The 26,145-nt window shown below is 42.4% G+C and overlaps 2 protein-coding genes across 3 annotated transcripts in view; one reads left to right on the forward strand and one right to left on the reverse strand.

Moving 5' to 3' along the window:
- Positions 1–20,554, reverse strand: part of GTF2E1 (general transcription factor IIE subunit 1) — a 51,527-nt gene extending 30,973 nt beyond the window's left edge. Inside the window, exons 1-2 of one of the 2 annotated variants that reach the window (XM_075556352.1) lie at positions 20,238–20,392; positions 6,655–7,132 (exon numbers count right to left, since the gene is read on the reverse strand). In XM_075556352.1, the coding sequence (XP_075412467.1) occupies positions 6,655–7,102 (448 nt within the window). In that variant the 5' untranslated portion in view covers positions 7,103–7,132; positions 20,238–20,392. Of the gene's footprint in view, positions 1–6,654; positions 7,133–20,237; positions 20,393–20,416 lie in introns of those variants that run through there. The other variant, XM_075556351.1, reaches the window with a different exon arrangement.
- Positions 20,555–20,594: 40 nt separating this feature from the next.
- The window catches only part of RABL3 (RAB, member of RAS oncogene family like 3), a 52,951-nt gene continuing 47,400 nt past the window's right edge, over positions 20,595–26,145 (forward strand). The window contains exons 1-2 of the mRNA XM_075556355.1: positions 20,595–20,743; positions 26,045–26,136. Of these exons, the coding sequence (XP_075412470.1) occupies positions 20,698–20,743; positions 26,045–26,136 (138 nt within the window). The 5' untranslated portion in view covers positions 20,595–20,697. The remainder of the gene's footprint in view (positions 20,744–26,044; positions 26,137–26,145) is intronic.

Raw genomic sequence — 26,145 nt, forward strand, 5'->3', positions numbered from 1 at the left:
GGGGGAGGAAAAATATCTTCTAGAAATAGTTATTTCTAAACTATACATGGGGTCATTTATTCAGCAGCATATGAATGTCCCAATTCTATGACTTGGGAATCTTCCAAGGAAGTTAGTGCTTCTAAATGAGGAGAAAACAAACAGAGGGCTAATTGCGGGGTAAAGGGAGAAAAGCGATGAAGAGCAAGGAGAAAAGTTCTGTACATCTTAATTTCAATTTTCTCTCATATAAGAAATGCAAAAAAAAGAAAAAAAATCACAAAAGAAAACACACGAGGGAGAAGACTGGGGACAGAGGAAAAAGAAACACAATAAACTCCAACAAAATAAAAAATTAGCTTTTTCTCTTTTTCCTTTTTTGCTGCACACATAGCAGGAGACAAGACATCTTCTTATACTTTAAACATATTGTCAGGAGAGACCAGGCCCTGGAGAAAGACATGATACCTGGTAAAGTGGAGGGGCAGCGGAAAAGAGGAAGGCCCTCAATGAGATGACTGACCCAGGGGCTGCAACAATGGGCTCAAGCGCAGGAACCATGGTGAGGATGGTGCAGGACCAGGCAGGGTTTTGGTCTGTGTGCCTAAGGTTGCTATGGGTCGGAACCAACGTACAGCAACATTATGCCCTGGTGGCACAGTGGTCAACTTGCTCCGCTAAAGGGAGAAAGATGTAGCAATCTGCTTCTATGAAGATTTACAGCATGGGGAACCCTATGAGACAGTTCTACTCTATGAGGCAGTTGCTTCACATTGGACATTTATAACAGCAGTGGGTTTGACTGTGCTCTTGATTCTGCTGGCCAAGGTCTTCCAGTGAACTGCCTCAAACATGTTCCTCATTCTGGCAAATGTGCTCATTTTAACTATGTCAGTATTCAATCAAGGGGACAACAAGTAAATACAAATAAAACCAAATTGAAAAAATGTTTCCTCTTTAGTTTGACAAGAGGAACATGCTTTGGAAATGTATCATAATCAAAGAAAAGGACAGAGATATGAACCCATAAGCAAACGTGTATGAGTAAAATCCCCCAAACAACTAGACATTATTTAGGATTGTACTTTTCTGCCTTTTGCTCTGGTTAGCAACAATGAGTAGCTCACCTTTTAGTACCGAGAATTCTAGAATCAGAGTTTTGTTTAACTAGAATAATATTAGCCATTTTCCCACCTACCAGCATCCCCCCCCCCAAAAAAAAGATGATTGAAAGGTAAGCCCATGTGCTTTGTTCTGGCCCAGGGTGCTGCAGGACCGGTCCATGGGGCTCAGCGCAGACAAGGTCTTCACAGCCGGCCAAGGAAGCAGGAAGGACTAAGGCCTTTCCCAGGGCAGTGTGCCTCCAACACTCTGCCTTCCAAACTCTACCCGCCCCCGGTTCTCTTCTGAGTGACTTTCATGGAGGTCACATCCTATTGAGGGGCAGTCAAAAAAAAACAAACACCAGGCACTGGTTAATGTCAGAGGGGACAAAACAAAAAGCAGGGGAGGGAAGAAATAAGGTGAAAGGAAGGGGGTGGCCAACTTCTCTCACATCACAGGCATCTGAGCAGTGACCTGATGATGTTAGGCAGGAGGAAATGGCACGAGCAGGGGAGTAAACGGAAGGCCTGCCTGGCACCAACTGACAAGGCACAAGTAACATGGCTAGGGCGGCGGCTGAGACGGGGATGTGGGAGAGAGAATTGGAAACAAAATTCAGAAATAAAGCCAAGGGAAGATCAGGTGAAAGCCCTGGTAGATTCCATTAATCACAACTCTGACTTTTCTGAGTGAGCAGAGAAGGCTTTGTAGAATTTTGAACAATAAAGTGGCATGCTCCAATGTGTACTTTAAATGGATCAATGGTCTCTATGACAACAAGAATGGCGGAAAGGAAACTAGCTAAAATAGCACAAAATCTAAGAATTAATAATAACTCAGATAACTTTCCCTTATTCAAAAAGCTTTTAAGACAAACAAAAGAGCTTCACTGTTACATGTTAAAACATGTAAACTAGGGCCAAAACTCCTAGAATTTAGTGGCTTACAAATAGAACTTTCGGGTACACACAAACATACGGAGTTAATTTTACCACTACACATTCCCAACCACCATTATTCTAAAGCACCACATTTGAGCACCGCAAAACAGAGAGACTAGGCTTGTTCATTGTATTCTACCTTGAACCTTCCAAACGCATTCAAAATGTAAGTGATATGAGGAAGTTATAAAGTTATTCCTGGAATATTTCTTGAAATTATTAAGTCTTCTCTTATTACTTTTACATTATTTTAAAATATTCTGGCAGTTATATGTTAAAATGATAACCCAAATACTCGTCTCAAAAATCACCTTCTACTTATCTACCTTCAAATTTTATTTTCATAAAGCAAATTGCTTCAATTTAAGTAGGCAAGGGGGTATGCATTAAGCTATTTATCACCCTGTCCAGCCCACCATGGAATCACTCCACAGGAGAAAAATAAGGCTTTCTACTCCCATAAAGAATTATAGTCCTGAAAACCCACAAGGCAGTTCTATCCTGTCCTATAGGGTTGCTATGGGTCAAAACAGACTTGACAGTAGTATGTTATTACCAATATAAAATGGCAATATACAGGACAGCACTGAAGCTGCAGCTCAGGGAGAGGGACACATCTGAACAGAACAAAGGGAGCAAATGAAGGGGGAGGAAGAGAGACTGGAGCACATCCTGGCCCACCCAGTCTTGAGGACGATATTCCCGCTCAGAGCAGCCAATCCACAGAGAAGAGCACATGGTCAGCCCCGCTATGAGAAACAACATCCCTCACTGACCCATAGCCCGACAGGGGACAACACTGGAGACACAGTGTGGGAATTCTGCCCGATCTGATCCCACTACACCAAGGCAAAACACTAAAGATGTGGAACTGAACAGCAAGGGGAACAGAGCAACGAAGTCCCCAGGTAACAACCACAATAGTCTTTGGGACCAGGGGCTTGGTACCCATAAGACTTGACCGGAAAACACTCCTAAAGGCCAACACACAGTCCTTGAACTAACTACAAGTTTTTCTTTTTTCTTGTTGTTGTGTTGTGTTTTTGTTTGTTTTGTCATTGGCTTTTTGTTGTCTTGTTTTCTTTTGTTGCTTGGTTTTGCTCTGTCTGGTTTTTGTGCATGTTATTTTCTCCGCAGGTTTGTCTAAATAGGCTGAACAATCTGGAGGAGAAAACAATGGGACCGACAGGTCCGGGGGGACATGGGAGGGGTGGGTGGGAGAAAGGAAATGGTGTTAACAAACCCAGGGACAAGGGAACAACAAGTGATCCAAATCGGTGGTGAAGAGGGTGTAGGAGGCCTGGTAGGGCGTGATCAAGGGTAATGTAACCAAGAGGAATTACTGAAACCCAAATGAAGACTGAGCATGATAGTGGGACAAGAGGAAAGTCAAAGGAAATAGAGGAGATAGATAGGAGGCAAAGGGCATTTACAGAGGTCTAAATAAAGGCATGTACAAATTAAATATATTAGGATGGGGAAATAGATCTATGTGCATATATTTATAGGTTTAGTATTAAGGTAGCAGAAGGACATTGGGCCTCCACTCAAGTACTCCCTCAATGCAAGAATACTTTGTTTTATTAAACTGGCATTCCATGATGCTCATCTTCCCAATACAACCACTGAAGACAAAGCGGGTACATATGCAAATGTGGTGAAGAAAGCCGATGGAGCCCAGCTATCAAAAGATATAGCATCTGAGGTCTTAAAAACTTGAAGGTAAACAAGCAGCCATCTAGCTCAGAAGCAATAAAGCGCAAATGGAAGAAGTACACCAGCCTGTGTGATCATGAGGTGCCGAAGGGATCAGTTATCAGGCATCAAAGAAGAAAAAAATCATAAGAAAAACTACAAGAATTCCTAAAGAAAAGGAGAGATTCAAAGGAGGATGCCCAGATATTAAGGCTGAAAAACTGAAATAAAAACAAAAGGCAGAACTGACAAGTAGAGTGGATAGTATCACCTAATTAGCACATTTTCTCCTTAAAGGAAAATTTAGCTGAGAGCCCAAGTTATAAACGAAATATAAGAATGTTCATAGAACAAGGGTTCCCAATCATCGATGCAGGCCTCACTGTAGGGCTGTAACTGTCAAGGAAGGTAAATATTAGTTTGGCTGCTTACAGCAGGTAGTCTATGTAGACTAGCGTTACATGCTTATTGTTACGCCTCCATACTCATGCATTTAATGTCAGCTACCTTTAACTATAATGTAATTTTTTAATACCTACTCTATCTCCACTCCCTGATTCAAATAATGTTGACTGCATTTGTGTTTCTCTAGAGTTTTAGACTATCTCTTTCATGATCCATTTGTTGACTAGTTCCATCCAATAAAAAACCCTAGACACCACAGGTCAAAGATCAATCAATATGTACTACAATGACATTCTTTTAGAAATTTCCATGAAATTAAAGGAGTCAGTGGTGAAGAAATGTAGTAGAAGCGCATTGCCTTAGACTGCCCTCTCTGAGGAGCTAGCCAAACCTTTGTTCTGCAGTGACGACGATGGAGCTACTGTGGACACCAACACCGCACCAGCACCGCATCACAAAACCCAAACCCCTTGACAGCTCTGCTAGTGAACGGCAGACATCACGAGAGATTGTTCTGTCTCTAAAAAGAATTCCAGGTGTACTCCAAACTTTCCCCTAATAGCTCACTCAGGCAATCCTTACACTCAGGCTGCTTAAGGCTTTCATTTATAACCAGAATCTATTCTTTAGTTAAGTCCTATATAAGGTAAATAGGCTTCGTGTGAACAAATTAAACATCTACTACAACTGATCTTTTTAAAAGTTTCTTTTTTCTCCCAAATGACTAAATTCAACAAATTGGAAAAGTAAAAAAGGAACGAAAAAAGATACAACTTTCCTCTATTTCCTAAGTGCTTCCTCCTCCCCCACTATCATGATCCCAAGTCTACCTAACAAATATGGCTCGACCAGAGGATGTACACTGGTAGATAGAAACTTGAAACACAGGGAATCCAGGGCAGACGACCCCTTCAGGACCAGTGGTGTGAGCGGTGATACTGGGAGGGTGGAGGGAGGATGGGGTTGAAGTGGGGAACCGATTACAAGGATCTACATGTGACCTCCTCCCTGTGGGGCAGACAATAGAAAAGTGGGGGCAGGGAGACGTTGGACAGGGCAAGATATGACAAAATAATAATTTATAAATTCTCAAGGGTTCATGAGAGAGGGGAAAATGAGGAGCTGATGCCAGGGGCTTAGGTGGAGAGCAAATGTTTTGAGAATGATGAGGGCAATCAATGTACAAATGTGCTTGACACAACTGATGTATGTATGGGTTGTGATAAGAGTTGTATGAGCCCCTAATAAAATGATTTTAAAAAAAGAATAAAGAAGACATTGTCATTCAAAAAAAAAAGAAAAAGGGCTGGCTATCTCTAGTCTTTTGTCAATAATCTTAATTAATATAGGATTTTCCTCCATTTAGAACATATATAATTTAAATTTTTAAATACATAATACATGTATGTAGAAATGAGAAATTTAAACATGCACAAAAACCTATACATTTTATAAGAAAATATTTCATGTATAAAAGTTAAAATTAAACCTTTCTGATAAAGTTTTTTAAAAAATCTATTAACTAAAAGTAGCCTATACTCCTTTATTTTGCCATAACAGTGGGGAAATCTAACTTAATAGTGCAGTCTCTTCCTACATACTTTTGTATCTAGAAAATAAGTATGTTGATTCACTAGTTTTACAACTGCCTTTGCAGTTTTCAAACTATATCGAGCCAAATAACTATATAACCTAGAACTTTAGTCTCGTGTGAATGTGTTACATACATATTGTAAAGCTGCCTGTTTTGTTCAAGTGAATTGATAAGAAAATATTTAAAGGAGACAAATTATAATTCCCTTCCATCGATGCCTTGTTAAGAGAACCTATCTACTTGTTAACTTATATCATTCTCTCAGCATCATCGAGTCAGAGCTGACTCATAGCAACTCGCCGTGGGTTTCCGAGACTGTAACTGTTTATGGGGGTAGAGAGCCCAGCCTTTCTCCCACTGAGTGGTTGGCAATTTGAAACTGCCAACCATGCGGATCGCAACCTAATGTGAATCCTCTATACTACCGGGGCTTCTGACTTATTTCATTAGGCTCTTATTTTTTATATCTCAGCTGTTACACTTCTTCCACATCTCCCCTAATCTTTGAGTCCAAATTACATACCCTAGGGATGTACTCCTGACAGCACGTTGTACTTCCGTTAGGAACGCATTTAAGTACACTGTGCTTTAGCTGTCAGTGACTTGTACAAGATGCTCACATATTTGCTGAATGAAGAAGTCACAAATGGCCTCAACAGTGAGAGGAGAAGCCAACCTCTGATGAGGACTGTAGGTGAAAGAACAGTTCGTGGACAGGTACAAACCCCCTGTGAAGGGAAAGCCTAGTCCAAAGTTTCTAAAAGTAGCATCACAGTCAAACAGGGCAGGCGGGCTATGGCTGACTGGCACGGATCCATTCCCTTCATAATGATGCACACAACCGGCTTAAACGGCAGATGAGTCAATTTAAGAAACGGAGTGCACAGTTCTTTTTTATCTGTTACTTCAAAGAGTCATAAACTGGATAAAGCTCACCTGTCATGGGATCATAAAGCTGATTAGCTTCTAAGTCTGTAAAAGTACTACTACAGCAGGGGCATTTGAAGGAAGCCCGGTTGGTAGAATCTCTCTCATCAGTTTCGATCCTCCTTCTCATGTGGTCCAACTTATATTTTACCACATTGACGAGAGTGCGATAATTGATAAAGTAGTAGTTATGGCGAGTGGTCTTCCCATCTGCGGCAGTCTCTACCCTCATTCTGCATTTGATGAATTTGTCTCCCTTTAAATTATTCAAAACTGAGCGCAGTTGCTTCCGATCAAACTTGAGCAGTTCCAGCATGTCCTCCTCTTTCACACAGGGGTTCCGAATCAAGATGTCCAAGGCCAAGGCATGCTCAATGCCATAAAAACCCCGGATCACGTACTTGGCTAACCTCTTCAGTGCTGCAGGAACCTCAGTGAGGACGTCTGGGTCTGCCATCTTTAGCGGCAAACTTCAACTTCAAGAATACTGAATTGAGAAAAAAAAGAGGGGAAGATTAGCTAGGCAAACAGATAGGATAATCATTTTAAATCCAAATTTATCAATACATTCCTGGTAGTTGATGGCTACCCCTCTTCTACTACAAAGGTTCTAAAGACTGTTTTAAATGTTTCCAATTGCCTCAGCATTTAACACAGCAGAGCAAGATTTTCCTCTGGAGTGTGCAAACGATTACACCTATAGAGCTTGACTTTTCCGGAACATCAAGTCTATTTCTTGACTCTCAATTCTATTTCACAGTTCTATATGCCTCTTATTAGACCATTCCCAGGCAGTTTGATTACTGTAATTTTATAGTATTGGTGTACATGAACCAGACAAGAACAGCCCAGTCTCTGGTAAGAAGCAAAACAGTTTATTAAAGGGGGACAGAAAAGAGAAAAGGAACCTGCGCAGGGACCAGCCTCCCGAAGAGAGGGAGGATGGCTGGTCCCGATCGCTCACAGACTTGGGTTTTTATAGGGTGCAGTAAACAACGGGGGTTTTTCAGCTGTGCAAGCAAGCAAGCAAGAACAGAAGCAGACTTTGCCTTGACATTTTAAAACTTTTTTTTTCCTTCGAGATAGATGTGTGGCCTTATCTTGCAGCTGCTATTTTCTGGCAAATGTTTGCTTGACCTTAACCTCGGGGGAATTTCCATAGCTTAACATAAAATGGAGACTGCTGCAACATGGTTCCACTCAGGCTAACTATGACAGTATAATTTGAAATCAGGACGTATGAACCCTGTTTTATATTCTTTATCAAGATTTCTTTGACTATTTGGGACTCTATATATTTCATATAAATGTAATGGTTGGCTTTCCATTTCTGCAAAGACTTTAGGGATTATGACAGGCATTATATTTTATCTATAGATCACTTTAAAAGTCTTTTTACATCTAATAATATTGTCTTCCAACCCATGAACATGAAATGCCCTTCCATTTATTTAGGTCTCCTTTAATGTCCTGAAGCAATGTTTTATAGTTTTTAGTGTACGAGAATTTAATTGGGGGGTGGGGGTGATAATGTTGTATTATGAATTAGGTGAAGTTTTCAGAGCAGATCATAGGTTTATATTCAACAAATCATAACACATTCTGACTTTCACTTCTCCTACTTCCCGTGTTCCCTGCTACCGCTCCTTCTTTCCTTAAGCATCTCAGCTTTGTCCTCGGGAAATGCTACTCTTTAGATCTTAAATGGATGATTATCTTAACACAAAGGGGCGGTCAGTTTCAGATCTAGGGGTAAGGGCCATAGTCTCAGGCGACCCACATTCTATCCAACCATTAAACCTGGTTTCTTTTGCGATTTTCAGTGGTTTCACATTTTCCTCCCACTCTATGTAGGCTTTTCTAAGGATATCCTTTACGGATCCGTTGGTAGTGGGAGCTGGGCACCATTTAGGTCTTCTAATTGGGACAATTCTTAAATGGTTACTTTCATCACCTATATACAATGGGTTTGATTCCTAAAAGTCATTTATTAGTTAAAACAGCTGTATACCCACTCTAATTTATCTCAGAGAGAAACACACACACACACACACACACACACACACACACGAATAGTGAAGTGTTCACTATTTCTAATGACACAAAACTTCAGGAGTACTAGAAACCCCAAGGATCCTAGTGTTAGGTTGCCAGAATAGGGACTAAAAGGAGTTGTCTCCCCAATGCCTGCACAGGGCCACAACAAAGAGGTTGGAAAGAAATCAGGCACATTAATTTGACACTTATGGAAAGATCCAAACTGAGCATGCTCAGACACAAGCCCCCAAGGCCCAGGTGGGAGGTCCACCTGGGTGCACAGACTAGGCCCAGTCATATGACATCACGGAAGGTGTGCTTAAACTCAGTCAATGAGGTCCGCCCATATCTTCAACCACACCCCCAGCCAGAGGAGATAAGAACCTACCACAGGAAGCCAAGTCTCTTTGGCTCCTCTCTTGTGCTGGTGCATTCTTTCAGGGGGGTGGGGTGGGGTGTGTGTGTGTGTGTGTGTGTGTGTGTGTGTGTGTGTGTGTTGTGTACGCACTGCCCAGGCCGAAACTCCCTCTTGGACCTTTATCTCAGGGTGCTCTTTTGGAATTTGATTTCCTGCTCTTGGCCCTGGGATTTCCTGTGAATACCTAAACTTCCCTTTTCCTCATAAAAGTCACTTGAATTACAAATGTGCTTCTATCGTGTGAATTCTTTCATCCTGCAAATTCTGAAACCTTTATTTCACAAGCAAGATTTTCTATCAAGTTAGATAGAATACCACCAGAACAAACCAATAAATATTTACCCTAAGTCATTACCAGTTGGAATGTTGGCAAAGTCATCAATGATTGTAAAACCAAAAGAAATTAACCCTTTAAGTTTGGGCTCAGATGGCTTCAGAGCTGACACCAATATTACTCCAATTTCCAAGTAGAGAAAAGGATGGAAAACTACCAAATTCATTTTATGAAATGAGCACAACCTGATACTAGAACCAGACACACATCACTAAAATGAAAGGCATAAGCCTGTATCGCTCATGAATATGCATGCAATAAACAGTCTCAACAAAATCCTAGACCACAAAATCCAATATCCAAAATATGTGAAAAAATAACACATGATCAAAAAATAAAAAATAAAAATAAATAACACATGATCATTTGCATGCCAGATATGCAAAGATGGTTCAACATTAGAAAAACAATCATTGTAACCTAGCATATAAATAAAACAAAGGAAAAGAAATCATATCAATTGATACAGAAATGCCATCTGACAAAATCCAACACCCATTCCTGATAAAAAAACACTACAAAAATATGAACAGAAGGGACACTCATCAATGTAATAAAGGTCATATATAAAAACACAGTTGCCAAAAGTACTGTCAATGGAGAAACTAAAAGACTCCCCCTTGAGAAGCACACTAAGACGTTATCACCACTCTTATTCAATAAAGTGCTGGAAGTCTGAGCCTGAGCTATAAGGCAAGAAAACAAGTTAAAGATGTCAAAAAACCAAACTCACTGCAATCGAGTTGGTTCTGACTACTAATACTATATAAGATGAGACACTGTGCTATAAGGTTTCGGAGGCTGTGAATCTTTAGGGAAGATACAGCCTCAATTTTTCCTCCTAGAGTGGTTTATACCACCAATTCTTAGTCATCAGTCCAACGTTGCCGTGACAATGCTACCAGGGCTCCTTAGAAAAACAGAGGTAGTAAAAATCTACACAAAGGAAAACACAAAACAAAAAAGAAAGGAAGAGAGTCCTGTATAAATGGAAGATTATGCCATACTCCTGGATAGGAAGGCTTACCACTGTAAAAAATGCCAATGCAATCCAAAGTGATCTACAGATTCAATGCAATCTCAAGCCAGATGGCAACACCATTCTTCTTTTTTACCAGAATAAGTCATTTGATTTGTGGATTATTCAAAAAAGCTTCATTTGTATGTATGCAAGTTTCTTACCCGTGCCTCCAACCCTTTGACCACGGTTTTCTGCTCCTCAAGAAGCGGCTGGATCCTGTCTCTGCGCATCCAGCACACAAAGAACCACCAGAAACACTGATTTTGGACAACCTCAAGAGAACTTTGGGTCTCCCAGCATGGACCCCTCAAAGTCAGCCTGGACACATGTCACATGCAGATTTTGGTGCCTGACCAACCTTCTCTGTAGAAAGGTAAACAATTCTATGACCAGGGGTTTGGAACAGCCTGGTTTTGTTAGAGGCTGTATGGTAGGGCAGCCTATGCTGGTCAGTCAGATGCTGAACCATTTTAAATGCCTCTAGTGTCCCCAGAAGAGCCAACACCATTCTTTAAAGATGGAAAAATAAGTCATCAAGTTTACATGGAAAGGAAAGAAATCTTGCTCAAGCAAGCAAAGAACTACTAAAGAACAACAAAGAAGGAGGCCTTTCACTTCCAGGTCTCAAAGCCCACTGTATAGCCGCCATAGGCAAACCAGAGTGGTCCCAGTATAACAACAGATACACAGACCAATAGAACAGAATTGAGAATACAGAAGTAAACCTATCTACCTACGAACAGGTGATCTTTGAGAATGGGTCAAAAGACATACATGTAATGGGGAAAGAAAAATCCTTTTAACAAATGGTGCTGGTGAAACTGGATAGCCATTTGCCGAAGAATGAAACAGGGCCAGTATCTCACCATATACAAAAACTCAAAATGCATCAAAGACCTAAACATAAAATCTAAAGCTATAAATATCATTAATGAAAAAATAGGGACAAACTTAGGGATGCTCAGGCATAAAAACACTATCAGATATAATGAAAGACATGCAAACAGCAAAACATAAATTAGATGACTGGGACCCCTAAAAATTAGCCATTTATGTGCAATAAGAGAATAAACCGAGAACCCACCAGAAGGAAAATAGAACAGATACTTTACTAAAGAAGTCATTAAGGCAGCGGACAAACATGAGGAAATGCTTGTAATCTTTAAGCACTCAAGAGCTACAGATTAAAGCAAGCTATCATCTTACCAGCACGAATAACAAAGTCTAAAACCACAGTCATGAAAAGCCAAAATATGCTGGCAAGGGTGTAGAGAATAAAACCCTGTTATGCTGATGGTGGGACTGTTACTGGTGCAACCACTGTGCAAAAGGGTCTGACATGAAAACACCGTATAACCCAGCAGTCCTTCTATGCAACTTAGTGTACACGACCTAGCACACCCATGTTCATCTAAACACAACTGACAATAGCAAACCTATGCAGAGAACCCAAATGCCCATCAATGAAAGATGGATAAACAAACTTTGGTAATAGTTATGATGGAATACTATGCATGGTTAAACCAGTATTTCCCAGAGTGAAACCCCATGGAGGGCAGGGGGTGCTGTAAGGATGGAGTAAGGGAAGGTACAAAAACAGACACTTACACTTTATCCTGGACATAGGCTATAGGACAAAGGTTTCTAATTGTCAGAGGGTACTGCGTCTTTTTTTTTTTTTTTGAAAAGGGGGAAGTAGGCCAGTAAATTTGGGAATCAATGGGTTAAACATGAAAACAAGCGTGCAATATATCTCCTAACATAGATGAACTTGAAGGATATTATGCTAAGTATAGTTAGCAAAGAAAGACAAATATCGTATGAGAATGCTGTAGTGAAGAGTCAAGAAAAGGTTTTCACAGTAAAAGCAGCATTCTCTGGAGGCAAAGGGAGGAAGGGGAAGTCACAGGCTAGAAGGTAGACAACAGTTAAGTAGGATGAAGGGGAAGGCAAAATATAGTAAAAGGGAAGTTAGCTAAAAAAAGGGGGGATGGAACTGGGGAAGACTAGAGGTTTTCAAGATGAAGTTAAAGGCAGCAGAGGCAAGCACTATTCCATGCACAAACCTGCAGTTATGGTGATCTACAAGTAGATGCTTGGATGGACACATGGCACAGGAGGAGGTACAAGTAGGAGGGGCAGCCACAAAGATATAGTTTTGACATCGAGTACCTTTGCTGCAAAATATATACATGAATGTGGTAGAGCAGACAGTTGGGAACACTTCTTAGACAATGCCAAACCGTTGAGGGAAAGAATCATTGGGCCTGAGGGGTTAGTACAGAAGACAAGGGGCATACCCAGGCCAATTGGCACAATATAGACAATGCTCTATGGTACAACTACTGCCCAGAGGGAAGGAGAGTGGAAGGACATTGAAGGACAATTACTCCAGTGGGCTAATGAAGCACAGCAACATCAGTCTCTACAACCCAGAGACCAGCTACCACTACCAATTACTCTGAAAAGAATCATATTAGGAGGTCCTAGAAAGTGGAAGAAAAATGTGGAACAGAACTACAGTCATAGAATACACCAGGCTTATTTATCGGATAGAAATTGGCCCAGTCACCTTGCAGATCTGGAACACTGCACTACCCCACCCTCACCTCTCCACCCCCACTCCTACCCTCCATGTCAGATTGAATCAACCACTTAAGCTGTAAAGGGCAGCATTTACCGAAGGTAAAAGTTGAGAGGATATGAAAGAGGAAGAAGAAACATACAGAGGAAATGGGAAGGGCCAGAAAGGATAATTCAAAACAAAGTGTGTGAATCATTGAATGTAAAACTGTTACCTGTTTTCTAAACCTTCAACCAACTTACAAGAAAAAGTTTTGAAAAATTAACAATTTCAGAGTTTGGAAACTTTATCAACTGTGCATAGTTAAAAATCTGAAAATCAAATAAAGAAATGTCATGGAGTGCTTGAAAAGAGAAAAAAAAGTAAAAATAGAAAAAGGAAAAGGGAAAAAAATCAAAAAGGAAACAGTCTTTACATGCTGGATCTCTGTAGGCATGGAAGCAGCATCGAGTCAAGCTAAGCAGTACTTTAGACGTGCCATCAAGATGGACTGTTCCCGAGGGCTTCATGCTTTGTAAGGCAGAGGGTCAATGGAAAACAGGAAAGCCCTCAATGAGAAGGAGTGACACAGTGGCTGAATCCACGGGTTCAAGCACAACAAGGATTGAAGGATGGCGCGGGACTGTTTCTTGTTCTGTCCTCTGCAGGTCACTTAACTAACTCTGTGCCATCTAAGAGCATCGGTGCTTTGAAAAACACCTCATCACTGCCCATTAAATGTCACCAGGAGACTCTCAATCACTGAGACCACCGAAACAAGCTCCTCCGACAACCTCCAAAATGCGCCCCCCCACCCACCCACACACACACCACCCCCAAGAGCCTGTTCTAAAGGCACCTGAAATGATGTTTGGTTTGGTTTGGGCCTAGATGAGTTAGTATGTGGATAATTCACTGACAATCTCCTTCATAAATTTATCCTTTTCTTCTCATCCACTACGTATTCTGCCATTTTTTTCCTCCTATATATACTTGCAGTGAAGGAGAGGGCAGAACTCACCATTCGTTGGGCGGATAGTTATACAGGGCCTCGTGGGTATTTACAAAATGAGTGACTACATTCATAATTAGAGGTGTGGAACACACACCCTATATACCTACTACGCCTTGGCACCAGCCCTTGGAATCAGTTTACTGGCCCTGATCCTGGAACCTTTCTATCACCCCAGAGTTGAAGGATGACAGACAGGTGCTTGGGTTCAACTCCAAAGTGGTTATCATAAACTAACATATATTTTGTTTTTCTCTCCAACTTGATCTTGACATTGTACTCAGCTTTGTTGTTTTACATGTCCAATGGTTGGCAGAAAAAGATATATGAGCATCAGGAATATCCAATAGACTAAAAAACAGTAGGCCAATATTAAAGTAAAGATCATAATTAAGTTCCGACTATTCCTTTAAAAGCAGAGCATTTCACCTCTTCCTGTCCCAAAACATGAACTAAAATATTAATTCAGTAATAGTTACTAAGTATCTCAGGTATAGACTGTAATATAAGATAAAGAAACACATATAGGGGAGGAGAGGAGTCAGGGTGCAGTGTAGCAATGATGAAACATACAACTTTCCTCTAGTTTTTAAATGCTTCCTCCCCCCACCCCCACTCCCACTATCATGATCCCAATTCTACCTTACAAATCTGGCTAGACCAGAGGATGTACACTGGTACAGATAGGAACTGGAAACACAGGGAATCCAGGATGGATGATCCCTTCAGGACCAGTGGTGAGAGTGGCGATATCAGGAGGGTGGAGGGAGTGTGGGGTGGAAAGGGGGAACCGATTACAAGGATCTACATATAACCTCCTCCCTGGGGGATGGACAACAGGAAAATGGGTGAAGGGAGACGTTGGACAGTGCAAGATATGACAAAATGATCATTTATAAATTATCTAGGGTCTATGAGGGAGAGGAGAGTGGGGAGGGAGGGAAAAAATGAGGAGCTGATGCCAGGGGTTTAAGTAGAGAGCAAATATTTTGAGAATGATGAGGGCAATGCATGTACAAATGCGCTTTACACAATTGATGTATGTATGGATTGTGATAAGAGTTGCATAAGCCCCTAATAAAATGATTTATAAATAAAAGAAACACATAATCCTTTAGCTCATTAAGGTAAACCAAAAAGTATAAACAGATAACTGTAATATGAAACTGACAGAGTACTTAAGTGTGAAAAGTCAGAAAGCAAGTAAATCAAAGATTCATGGAGAAGGAAATAGATGAGTTGACTCCTAAATGTTAAACAGGGTGTCAATAAACAGAGGAAAAAATTGGGGAAGGGGATAAGGTTTTCCAAGTAAAAGAAATCATATAGCAAGAAAAAAGGAAACAAACAAAACAGGGTATTTCTAGGTAAGAAGATCATGCAGTAGAAGGTTAGATTATTTAAAAGGAAGAAAAAGAAATGAAAGATTAAAATCAGAGAGAAGAAAGTCTTCATTGCCAGGCTAGTGAGTTCAAATGTACAAAATTAATAAAAGAAACACTAAGTAAGTTCACAGCAACAAACTCTGAAACTAACTTTGCAGAGGCAAACAGAGGAACATGCCTTTCCAATCCTGGGGAAGACTCAGGATGACTAAAGCAAGTGTTGACTCTTTTTCAACAGCTAAAATCTCAACATTGTTTAACATCCATTTATGTCATAGACCTTGGATAGGAAATATGCAATTTAATGTAACCTTCTAGAGAAACAATGTAGGATTTCTCTATAAAAACATTTCTATAGCTTCCAAGCTAATGTTCTCTCTTTCCAATCCAATAGCTGCACTTAAAACCATTTCTCCTCCGCGTTCTCCTGGCCTGGTGTCTCCCGGTCATGTCATAGCTAGCAGGAAGTATAGCACCACCTTTAGAAGACTGAATGGAATTCTCTGATGTGTTGTTATATTGTAATCAAAGGCTGATTGTGTGCATGTCTCTAGAAACTCTGCGAAAGATACAATAGCCGGTGTGTTCAGCCTGAGAATCCTTTGAAGACAATTAGATCACACTTAGAGCCCAAACGTAGACTGGATGCTTCTGAGCAGAAGCTGATGGTGCCGGGCTATCAAAAGATACAGCGTCTGGAGTCTTAAAGCTTGAAGGTAAACAAGCAGCCATCTAGCTCGGAAGCAACAAAGCTTACATGGAAGAAGCACATCAGCCTGTGTGATCACAAGGTGTCCAAGGGATGAAGTATCAGGCATCAAAGAACAAAAACTCATGTCGTTGTGAATGAGGGGGAGTGCTAAGTGGGGACCCAAAGCCCATCTGTAGACAACTGGACATCCTCTCACAGAAGGGTTGCGGGGAGGAGACAGCCAGTCAGGGTGCAGTGTAGCAATGATGAAACATACAACTTTCCTCTAGTTCCGAAATGCTTCCTCCCCACCCACTATTATGATCCCAATTCTACCTTACAAATGTGACTAAACCAGAAGAGATGTACACTGGTACAGACAGGAACTGGAAACACAGGGAATCCAGGGTAGATGATCCCTTCAGAACCAGTGACCGAGTAGAACTCTGCCACCGCGGGTTTTCAAGGGCTGATTGTTCTGGAAGTAGATCATCAGGACTTTCACTCAGGTGCTTCTGAGAGAGGGGGGTTGTAAGCCTCCAATCTTTCAACTAGCAGCTCAGCCGGTTCACCCATGGCACTGCCCAAAGAGGTCAACATTCAGAATATCTAGCAGTAGCCCCATCAGTGTTTTCACTGGCTTTGTAGTTAGCAATCAACACTTACTCATAGGGTACCTGAGCATTCACAGGAAGACCCCTAATTTGAGTGTACTAAGTAGTAAGCATTGGCATGTTACCCACAAGGTCTGTGGGCCAAGATGCTAAGTGGGAGAAAGATGAGGCTTTTTGCTTTTGTACAGATCTGCAGTCTCAGAAACCCCGAGGAACAGTTCTCTGTCTTCCAGGGTGGCTGTAAGTCAAGATTGACTGGATGGCAGTGGGCTGGACTTAGAAAACTAATGGAAAACAGACTAAAGTGAATGAAGGTGGAGATACTCTGGTAGTATGAAGAGCTATAGCAATCAAATCCAGACTAAGGAAGAACAAAAAACAGCAAGAAGATGACAGATGACAGGATAAAGAAAACTCTTAGGGAAATAAAATCAAACGGCCTTAACAATGTATTGGAAACGAGACACTTAAAAACTCAAAACAAACTCATTGCCATCAAGGGGTTTCTGACTCATAGCAACCCTACAGGACATGGTAGAAATGCCCCTGTGGGCTTCCAAGATGGTAAGTAGAAAGCTGCTTTTTCTTCCATAGAGCAACTGGTGATTTCAAACTGATCTTGCCAGCAGCAGCCCAACGTAAAACACACTACATCACCAGGGCTTCTGGAATGGGACATTAGGAGAGAAAAAAGATTAAAAAATAGATGTTCTGTGCCAGTGTGAACAAGAAGACAGAGGAACTAGCAGGTGATATAGGTAACACTTCAGGAGCCCTGGCAGTGTAATTGTTACAAGTTGAGCTGTGCTCCGAAAGGTCACAGTTCAAAATACCAGCTGCTAAGCAGCAGAAAGATGAGTTTTTCTACTCCTGAAAAGAATTCTCGTTCCTGAAACCCACGGGGGCAGTTCTACCCTGTCCTATGAGTTGGCGTCGATTCAACGGTAGTGAGCTAACAGGTCTGGAGGAGAAGCACTCTTTCAGACGCTGGCTGGAAGGTAATACCACCAGATATTCCTGTGAAGATGTGCAGCACCTCCCCGAACCGATGAAAATGAAGTGCAGGAAGGGAGTCTGGCTGTGCAACTATGTCCAAATCTCTACACTCAGAAATCCTCCCTCCGAATCATTGCCTTCTCTCCTCTGCCACTCCCATTTCACCACGCCTGCTGAATTACTGAGATCAGAATCGCAACCTGACAGCCCGAACACCTAGTTTGACCCAAAAGGTATTTTTGGAACAGGAAAAAAATAGCTTGATAATTTATAAATTAAAATTACCAAGGGTTCATGAGGGAGGGGGGAGCGGGGAGAGAGGGGAAAAAATGAGGACCTGATGCCAGGGGCTTAAGTGGAGAGCAAATTTTTGAGAATGATGAGGGCAACAAATGTACAAATGTGCTTTATACAATTGATGTATGTATGGATTGTAATAAGAGTTGTATGAACCCCTAATAAAACAATTTAACAATTAAAAAAAATAAAATGATGATGACAGCAATTGTACAATTATGCTTGATCTAATGGAACTATGAGTTGTTTTAATAACTGCAAGAGCTCCTAATAAAATGTTTTTGAAAAAATGCATTTCCAAATGACGGTTATAATCATTTAAAAATTACTGAAATTTCCCATAGGTTTTTAAACTTTCAGTTCCTCTTTAAAATATATAAGAAACAAAACGAGGCCACATTCCCATATGAAGACAATATCAAAAATCCAAACCTGTTGCCTTCTGATCTGTCTCCCAAGCAACCAGCTAAACAGCAACTGGTACCTTCAGACAGGGACAGAGCTTCGGCGGCCTCTAGAGCAAGGTTTCCCATATTTTTTTCTACTAGGGACCTCTTTTCACCTAAGAAACTTTCACCCGACCCAGGTACACAAAATACACATATAAATGCAACACGGCTCTGGATGAAGTTGGTGGTTTTGAGAGTATTCCACAGCACACTCTCTAGTGCTGGTGGATAGCTGGGGGCTCCGAGCACCGTAGCTGCAGTGAAGTTGCCTGAAGTAACACAGGCAAGCACACGGCCAGAAACACCTGAGGTTCGCGATGCACTTGACAGTGAATTGATTTTGGGTCTTTGTGTGCTCAGAATCTTTTACCGTTGCCAAATTTCTCATGACTCCCACGGTTCAAGAGGCTCTGTTCCAGAGACCTTTGAATGTGCGACCTTCGAGTACCCGCTCTTATGTTTCCTTTTCATTCCCTTGGTCCATAAGTCAGTCCCCAGCCTCACCTCACTACAACTAGCCTTGACACTCAATGGCAATGGATTAACTGGGGTTTTGTTTTCTAAATTCCATGTGTTCTGGTGGCTCGCTGGCTAAGGCTTGACTACCACCTGAAAGGCTGGCAGTTTGAACCTACTCTGGCTTCATGGGTAAAAAAACAGCCCAGTGATCTGCTCCAGTACAGCACTCCAGCATGGCAAACCCTAAGGCACAGTTTTACTGTCAAATCAATAGGAATGGATTCAAAAGCATCTAACAACTACATTCCAACCATGGGGTCTGAGTGTGGCAAACTAGCAGGCAAAAGATTGGAGGGTCAAGTCCACTCAGGTGCCTCAGAAAAAAAGTCCTGGCATTGTTTAATCAAGCATTGAAACCCTTGTGAAGCACAGTTCTGCTCTGACACCCAGGGGTCCCCAATGTGTTAAAATCCATTCAGCAGCTACTGATTTATGCCAGTCATACCAATAGTGGAGCAGTGATGCGTGGCCGGCAGAGCTGGAGAAACCAAATCGAAAAGAATGCCTTCTCTGCTAGTCTCCAGCCACCCTGGAGTTTCCCAACCACATGGGCCACGCTGGCTTCTCCATCGCATGCCCCTTTCACAAGCTATATTCCCTCTGCCCTCAAAAGTGAAATCCAAACCATCCTCTTAATCATCCTTGAGAGTCTTGGTAAATTCCTCAGAGATTAGAATGATCCCCTCCCCATGCTCCCATTCTAGTACTTTCTCCGTGTGTCTCCTTCCCGACCTCCACAACAGGCAGCTGCGAGCAGGACCTCTTTTTCATCACCGCATCCGTGGCATCCAGCGCAGCCAGTCAAGTACATGAAAGTTTGCGTAGATCTCTGAGGCACGTGTTCTGCCACCAGGTCCACCCTGCCCACTTCCCACCTGACTTTCTCCACTCCTGTGTCCAGAATGGAAAACAAGCCACTGCACACCGCCTGTTAAACTTAAAGCTGGTGGTAAGCAGGCGTGCCTGGGTTCCCGAGTTTAAAAGATTATGCTGACTGTGCGGGGGAGAAAAGGTGGGGAGGCGGGGAGTCCTGTTAGATTCGTCCCGTAGACTGCTTGCTGGTCACCAATACATCTAACTGCAGTTCTGTTACAATCTCTCGGGGCACGCCACACCTATAGCAGCGAAACCTCCGGCCCCAGATCCCAGCGTCGAGCCCCTTTCAGCGTTGCTCCTCCCCACGGCGACCCCGAACCCCCCAAACTCCCAAGGACTCTCCCAGTGGAGTCCAGTGGGCACACTCGGCGCAGCCATACCCGAGATCGCACACGGGCCGCTCCGGGGTCAGTGGTACTTTGAGGACCAAGAAGATGATCAAACCAGAAGGGTAGCTTAGGACAAGAAAAGAGTTCGGGTGGGAGGGGTGAGGAGGAGAAAGCCTGAAATGCCACGCCGGGCAGGGACCCTGGAACAAGGAGCTGGGGACAAGGTTTACCGAAAAGGATCCTTGAACACTGCCACTCCAGCTGCCCTCAGTGTCTCAATTACCGGCTTAAACCAGCACGCCACCTGGGCGACAGCGAATACGTCGTATTCCCGCGACCCGCTTCGGCGACCACACGCTCCCTTTACGCAGAGTGGCCAATCGGCACAGCCAAGCCTTCCGTCGGGAGAGTCGCGCTCCGGACAGCCAATGAAATCGAAGGTCCCGCCCCCGTGCCAGCTCTGATTGGCCCAGAATCCCGGAAGAGGCGTCCGCCAGGCAGGCGTGGCAAGATGGCGTCCTTGGATCGGGTGAAAGTGCTGGTGTTGGGGGACTCAGGTGAGTGCTTCAGACCCCCCCTCCGGAGCGCCTGGCACTTTTGAGTTATCTCATAACAGCGCCCCCGCCCCCTTCATTGTTTATCTCCTAACTTCCTGTTGTTCCGCAGGTGGAGGAAGTCGTGACTTAAACTAGGCTAAACACTACATTTCCCGAAGGACTTTGTTCCCTTTGACTGGGTGGCGGCGTCCTGCGGGTAGAGCGTACCGAGCCCTGACCCTTCCCGGCCGACTCGGTTTTCCTACACCTGTCGCCCCGACGACCTCCGGTCCAGAAAGTATCATCAACCCCTTTGTTTTAAAAGATATGCAGACATCGAGTAGTATACAGAAATTAGTACGATCGTGTACTAAGAAGAATGTTTTTGCAAACTCTGCATTACAGCATTAGCACGTTTAATCCTGAAAACAGCCCTTTTATCCCGTTTTAAGAAACGTAAGGCAGAGAGGCAAATGGCAAAACTGGTTTGAACTCCAGAATCAACGCTTGTAAATGCCAGGCTATATTAACCCCAAACCAAACCCCACTACCGCCGAGCAGATTCCAACTCAGAGCCCCTAGGTTGGGGTTACTTAGGCAGTAGATCTTTACCAGCCCAGACAGCCTCATCGTTCTCCCGCTGAGGGGTTGGTTGGTTCGAACTGCCGACCTTGCAGTTAGCAGGCCAACATGTAGCCCGGTATGCCACCAGGGTTTCTTCCAAACTATATTATGAAATGAAATATCAGGGGCCCTCCTTTTTTGTTGTTTCTAATTTTTTAATTAGAAATCTTAAGAGACTGGCTATACTCTTGAGTTACTTAGTAGTGAGCCCAGTTCAAACCTAATACTAAAATCTATTTAAAGCCTTGGACATTTAAAAACAAGAGAAGAATTCTTCATTTTCCCCCTTCCGCCTCACTTTCCAATTCTTCAACGCAATTCCTGGTCCCACATCCCTTAATAACATGGAAAAGTATGCCAACCTTGCATTTTCTCGAAGTGCATTCCTGAAATTCACCTTTCACAGTGCACTGTGAGCAAAGACACTACCAGATGCTTGAGGGTAGAAGAGACGTGTTTCAAGGAGGCAGAAAATGTACCAAACAGAGGCTGAAAACATACCCAAGAGACCTGTTTCAAGGAGGCAGAAAACGTACCCAAGGAGCTGGGAGAGGCATTTTCACATAATCTGTATGCCATTTGCATTGTAAAGTGTTTGGCAGAGCATCGTTGAAGACTTTCCTAAGGAAGCTGCATTGTGAAATTCTGAGAAAAGTCCATTTTATGTCATCTCCAGTTCTTCATGGAATTTTGAAGTAGTACTGGAGTTCATTGAATAGAGTGGGTTTTGTTTTAACAGATGAACAAAGCAATGGCATGAAGGGACTTGGCAAGGGTATCATCTAATGGAGTTTAGGATAAGGACCCAGAGCTATTGGTAGCGATTCTTCTTGAGGTCTTGAGGCCCAGAACTAGAAAGAGTGTCCACTCTAGGCTGCATTTCCCTCTGTGTATTGTATCTAGCAAAGCCTTCATGTTAAATATTGTTGAAAGTATTTGATTGATGTAAAAGCCTGTTATATTCCAGGTATTATAGTAAGTGCTAGAGTTTTGACTGTGAAACCAATGAGTTACTTAACAGAGGTAAAATTATATACTTCATAAAATGTGGAAAATAATCAGGCAGTTAGTATGCTTTGTTCCTTGTCATAGTCTAGCCGAAAAACAGAAGATGCGACCTTACCGACCAGGAAAGTAATTAATGTCACACATTCACTAATGTTAGGGTACCTGTGTAGGGCCAGTTATTGCCTTTATTGGCCCCTTGAAACAGTGATTTGCTGTTTGACAGGGTGGAGGATACCTTTTACACTCTCTGTGCCTTTGTATTCAAACTTCAAATTTTATTTTTGGAGATTTCACAATTTCTACAAGAATGACAGGCGAGGTAAAGACTTCCTTGGCACCCTAAGGAGATATTTGAGGATTTAGATCTTGGAAAATCTCAACCAGTGCGTATGTGCTGCTTTCTTTTGTCCTTTCAGCTTTTCGGGGTGGTTCATTACGCACACCTACATTTGGAATTGGCATTTATTTAATTATTTTTGTCCTTTTCCTTCCCCGGCAAATTTAATGCATTCTTTTGCTCTAATTTAGTTTGAGCCAGAACCACCACAAATTCTTAAAGAAATGAATAAGTTGATCACTATCCCTCACATTTCACCTCTCCCTGCTTCATCCCGTGTTTGCTCTGACTTACCAACCAGAGCAGTTAAGTCATGGAGTATTATTGCAGAAAACTATTGACCCCAACAATTAAGCAAAACTAGAATCTGAAGCTTTATGTCAAGTTGATAACTAAAAGTGCCCCGCTGCATGCCTCCATGATACGCAACCTACACTCCAGCACAGATGCCGATATCGCCCACACAGTTGACATGCAGCAGATGTCATGGGCTACGTGAAACGGATGTCATGCAATAAATACCAGGGCAAAGCGAAATGTGAGTACTCAAAACGTGTTCAATATCTATAGGTGAAAATGGATGAAAGGAAACCTGGGAAGATGGTTGATTCAATTGCATGAGCATTAATGCCTCTAATATATAAAGAGATAAATTGATTCGCAGACAAACCTGCCACATAAATGGACAGAACCTATCAGCAGAGAACTCATTCAAGAGGAATGACAGCCGATTAGCAACCATGAACACAATAAAAATTTACCAGAAACCAAGGGCAGACTGCAGCAAGCTGTCCCTTTTCTTTCCCCCAATCAAATTAACAAGGAAGAGCAAGCACCTCCAGGACACTGCTGATGGGGAACAAGATACACCTGCAGCCTCTGGTGGGGCTCGAGCAGTGTAGCCAGAGGGAAAGTGCCTGACAATGTGGACTCTCGAGAACTTGAAATGGTCATTTCCATTTATTCATTAATTTCAGTTCTGGGGGTGTATCTTACAGAAAGAATTCTAGTGTTAAGCAAAAGGAAACGTTTTTTGTTGTTTTTTCCCCCCTTTGGGATAGTGATACATTCAAAAACAGCTAAATACCGGTATGTACTAAGGGAATGATTTAATTATTGTCTGCCCACAGAAATACTATTTTTAAAAAATGTTTGTGAAAGTTCTGTAATAACATGGAGCACTTTAGTCACCAAACAAATAGGCATTTCTTAGCATCTGCGGGAGAAAGACGGGGCTTTTTACCCCCAGAAAGACAATTTCTGAGGTAGTCTCAGAAACTCAGGAGAAGTTCTGCCCTATCCGCTGTGAGTTGGTATCAACTTTAAGGCAGTGAGTTTTTTGTGTTGTTTTCTGGTGGGGCCGTAGGTATATTTTTTGTTGTTTTTTAGAGGGTAAACAGGTCTGGACTGTATTATATTAATGGCATTAACGATCCCAAACCCAGACTCTTGAAGCACTGAACCACAGTTGAGATACGGGCAGGGGAAGCAGAGAACATGACGCTGGAGACAGTCTCTCTGGGCTTTGTCTGGCAGGCAAGAATTAGGCTAAGGACTAGGGGGCCCTGGATGCTCCTTACTGCTTAGGAATGTAGGAACAGCAGGCAGAAATTCCCCTTTCACTCATTTCCTCTTGATCCACCCCCCACTGGCACCCTCTCTGCCACCACCAGTGTCAGTTCCTGTTCCTCTGCCCTCGGTTAGCAGCTCCAGTAGCAGCAGCTGCAAAGCAAGCAACCGGAAGCAGACTCCTGCGCAGTTTGAATGCACTAACAGGATGTCCAAATCACATACCGGCATGTTGCACAGAACATAGGACATTAAGTGGCCAAACACTGCCATTGAGTTGGTTCTGACTCAGCAATGCTGTAGGCAGGGTACAACTACCCCTGTGGTTTTCTGAGACTGTAGCACTTTATTGTAGTAGAAAGCCTCGTCTTTCTCCCAGATGCTGGTGGTTTTGAATGACTGACCTTGTGGTGAGCAGCCCAATGTGTAGCTGTTGGTACACCTGGTTTCCTAAATGAAATGACACCTGTAAATAATCATTAAGACCCCTTTCTGAGTTCTGGAAATAAAGAGATAAGTGTAACAGTCCAACCCCCCTAAACTTAAAATTAAACAGATAATAAGACCCACAAAGATAGCATTGTAAACTGTGTTTCAAGCACGTTGTAAGAAAACATAAAGGATACAGTGGAGACGCAGAGGATTGTGTGCTTCCTTATACGTGAGTCAGGCCCAAAAAGATTTCACAACTATAGTAATGCCGAATCTTGAAAGATTAATTCACCAGGCCGGTGGCCTTTGGGGAGTAGAATGCTTAGGACAGAACAAGCGTGTCAGCAAAGGCTTTTGCTTTTGTTTTTAAATTGTAATAGTTGTAACTCCAAATGTAACAAAATATCTTCCAGTTAAATAACATTCACATGTACAATTCAGTGATACTACTTAAAGTGAATAACAGATATTAATATTTCCATGATAACAGCATGTTTCTAGAAAACCCCTGTTTATGGAACCAGATGAACCTACACAGCGATCTTCAGGTGAATGAATGAGTGACTCCACACTCGGGTGCGCAAGACGGTCTCCTTCCTTTCCTCCTCAGACTGATGTTGGCTTCAAACCCACCAGCTGTTCCACAGTACAGAACATGCTTCTCTGAGGGAAAGGGCCAGGGTTTTAAAAGAGTAGAGCAGTTGCCTTTTACCAGAGAGAAGGCTGACCAAGTTGTTGTCTAACTTTTAGAAATCTGCATACATATATAAGAAAACTGGAGTGCCTAGGTAAGAAATTCTGAAATGGTGAATCCCTGTCATTGGCAGTGCTCCAGAACAATCTAGAAGACCATCCAATAGGGCCTGAGAAAGGAACTTCAGAATTGGTGTGCAGGGCAGAAGAAATTGCCTCCAAGCTCTGTTAAGATGGTACAATTCTAAAATAGGCTAACTAGATGAAATCATTCAAAAGGAAAAGGCTTAGTTTACATGAAATTTCCGTTGTTCTCTGGTTTTCAAGATGAGGCCTCTGAACCTCTAGCATCAGCATGACCTGGAAACTTGTTGGAAGTGCAAATCTTGGTCCCCACCACAGACCTGCTGAATCAGAAGTGGGATTGGATCCAGCAATCTATGTGTTTTCAGAAGCCCTCCAGGTGATCCTGATGCAGGCTAACCTGAGAGCTGTTGATCCCAGTCATCTTTTTCACCGTAGCCAATAAAGTCATTGCACCATTGGCACCATTTGAACACCTCTTACATATCATGATTGCACATATTGTGTTGTACTCATGCCAGAATAGATTCCAGGCGTGCCTCTTTATATGACTTGAGCTTTTATGTGTTTTTCAGGTGTTGGAAAATCTTCACTAGTCCATCTCTTATGCCAAAATCAAGTGCTGGGAAATCCATCATGGACTGTTGGCTGCTCAGTGGATGTCAGAGTATGTGTT

Source organism: Tenrec ecaudatus, chromosome 8 (assembly GCF_050624435.1).
Source record: "Tenrec ecaudatus isolate mTenEca1 chromosome 8, mTenEca1.hap1, whole genome shotgun sequence".
Taxonomy (NCBI): domain Eukaryota; kingdom Metazoa; phylum Chordata; class Mammalia; order Afrosoricida; family Tenrecidae; genus Tenrec; species Tenrec ecaudatus.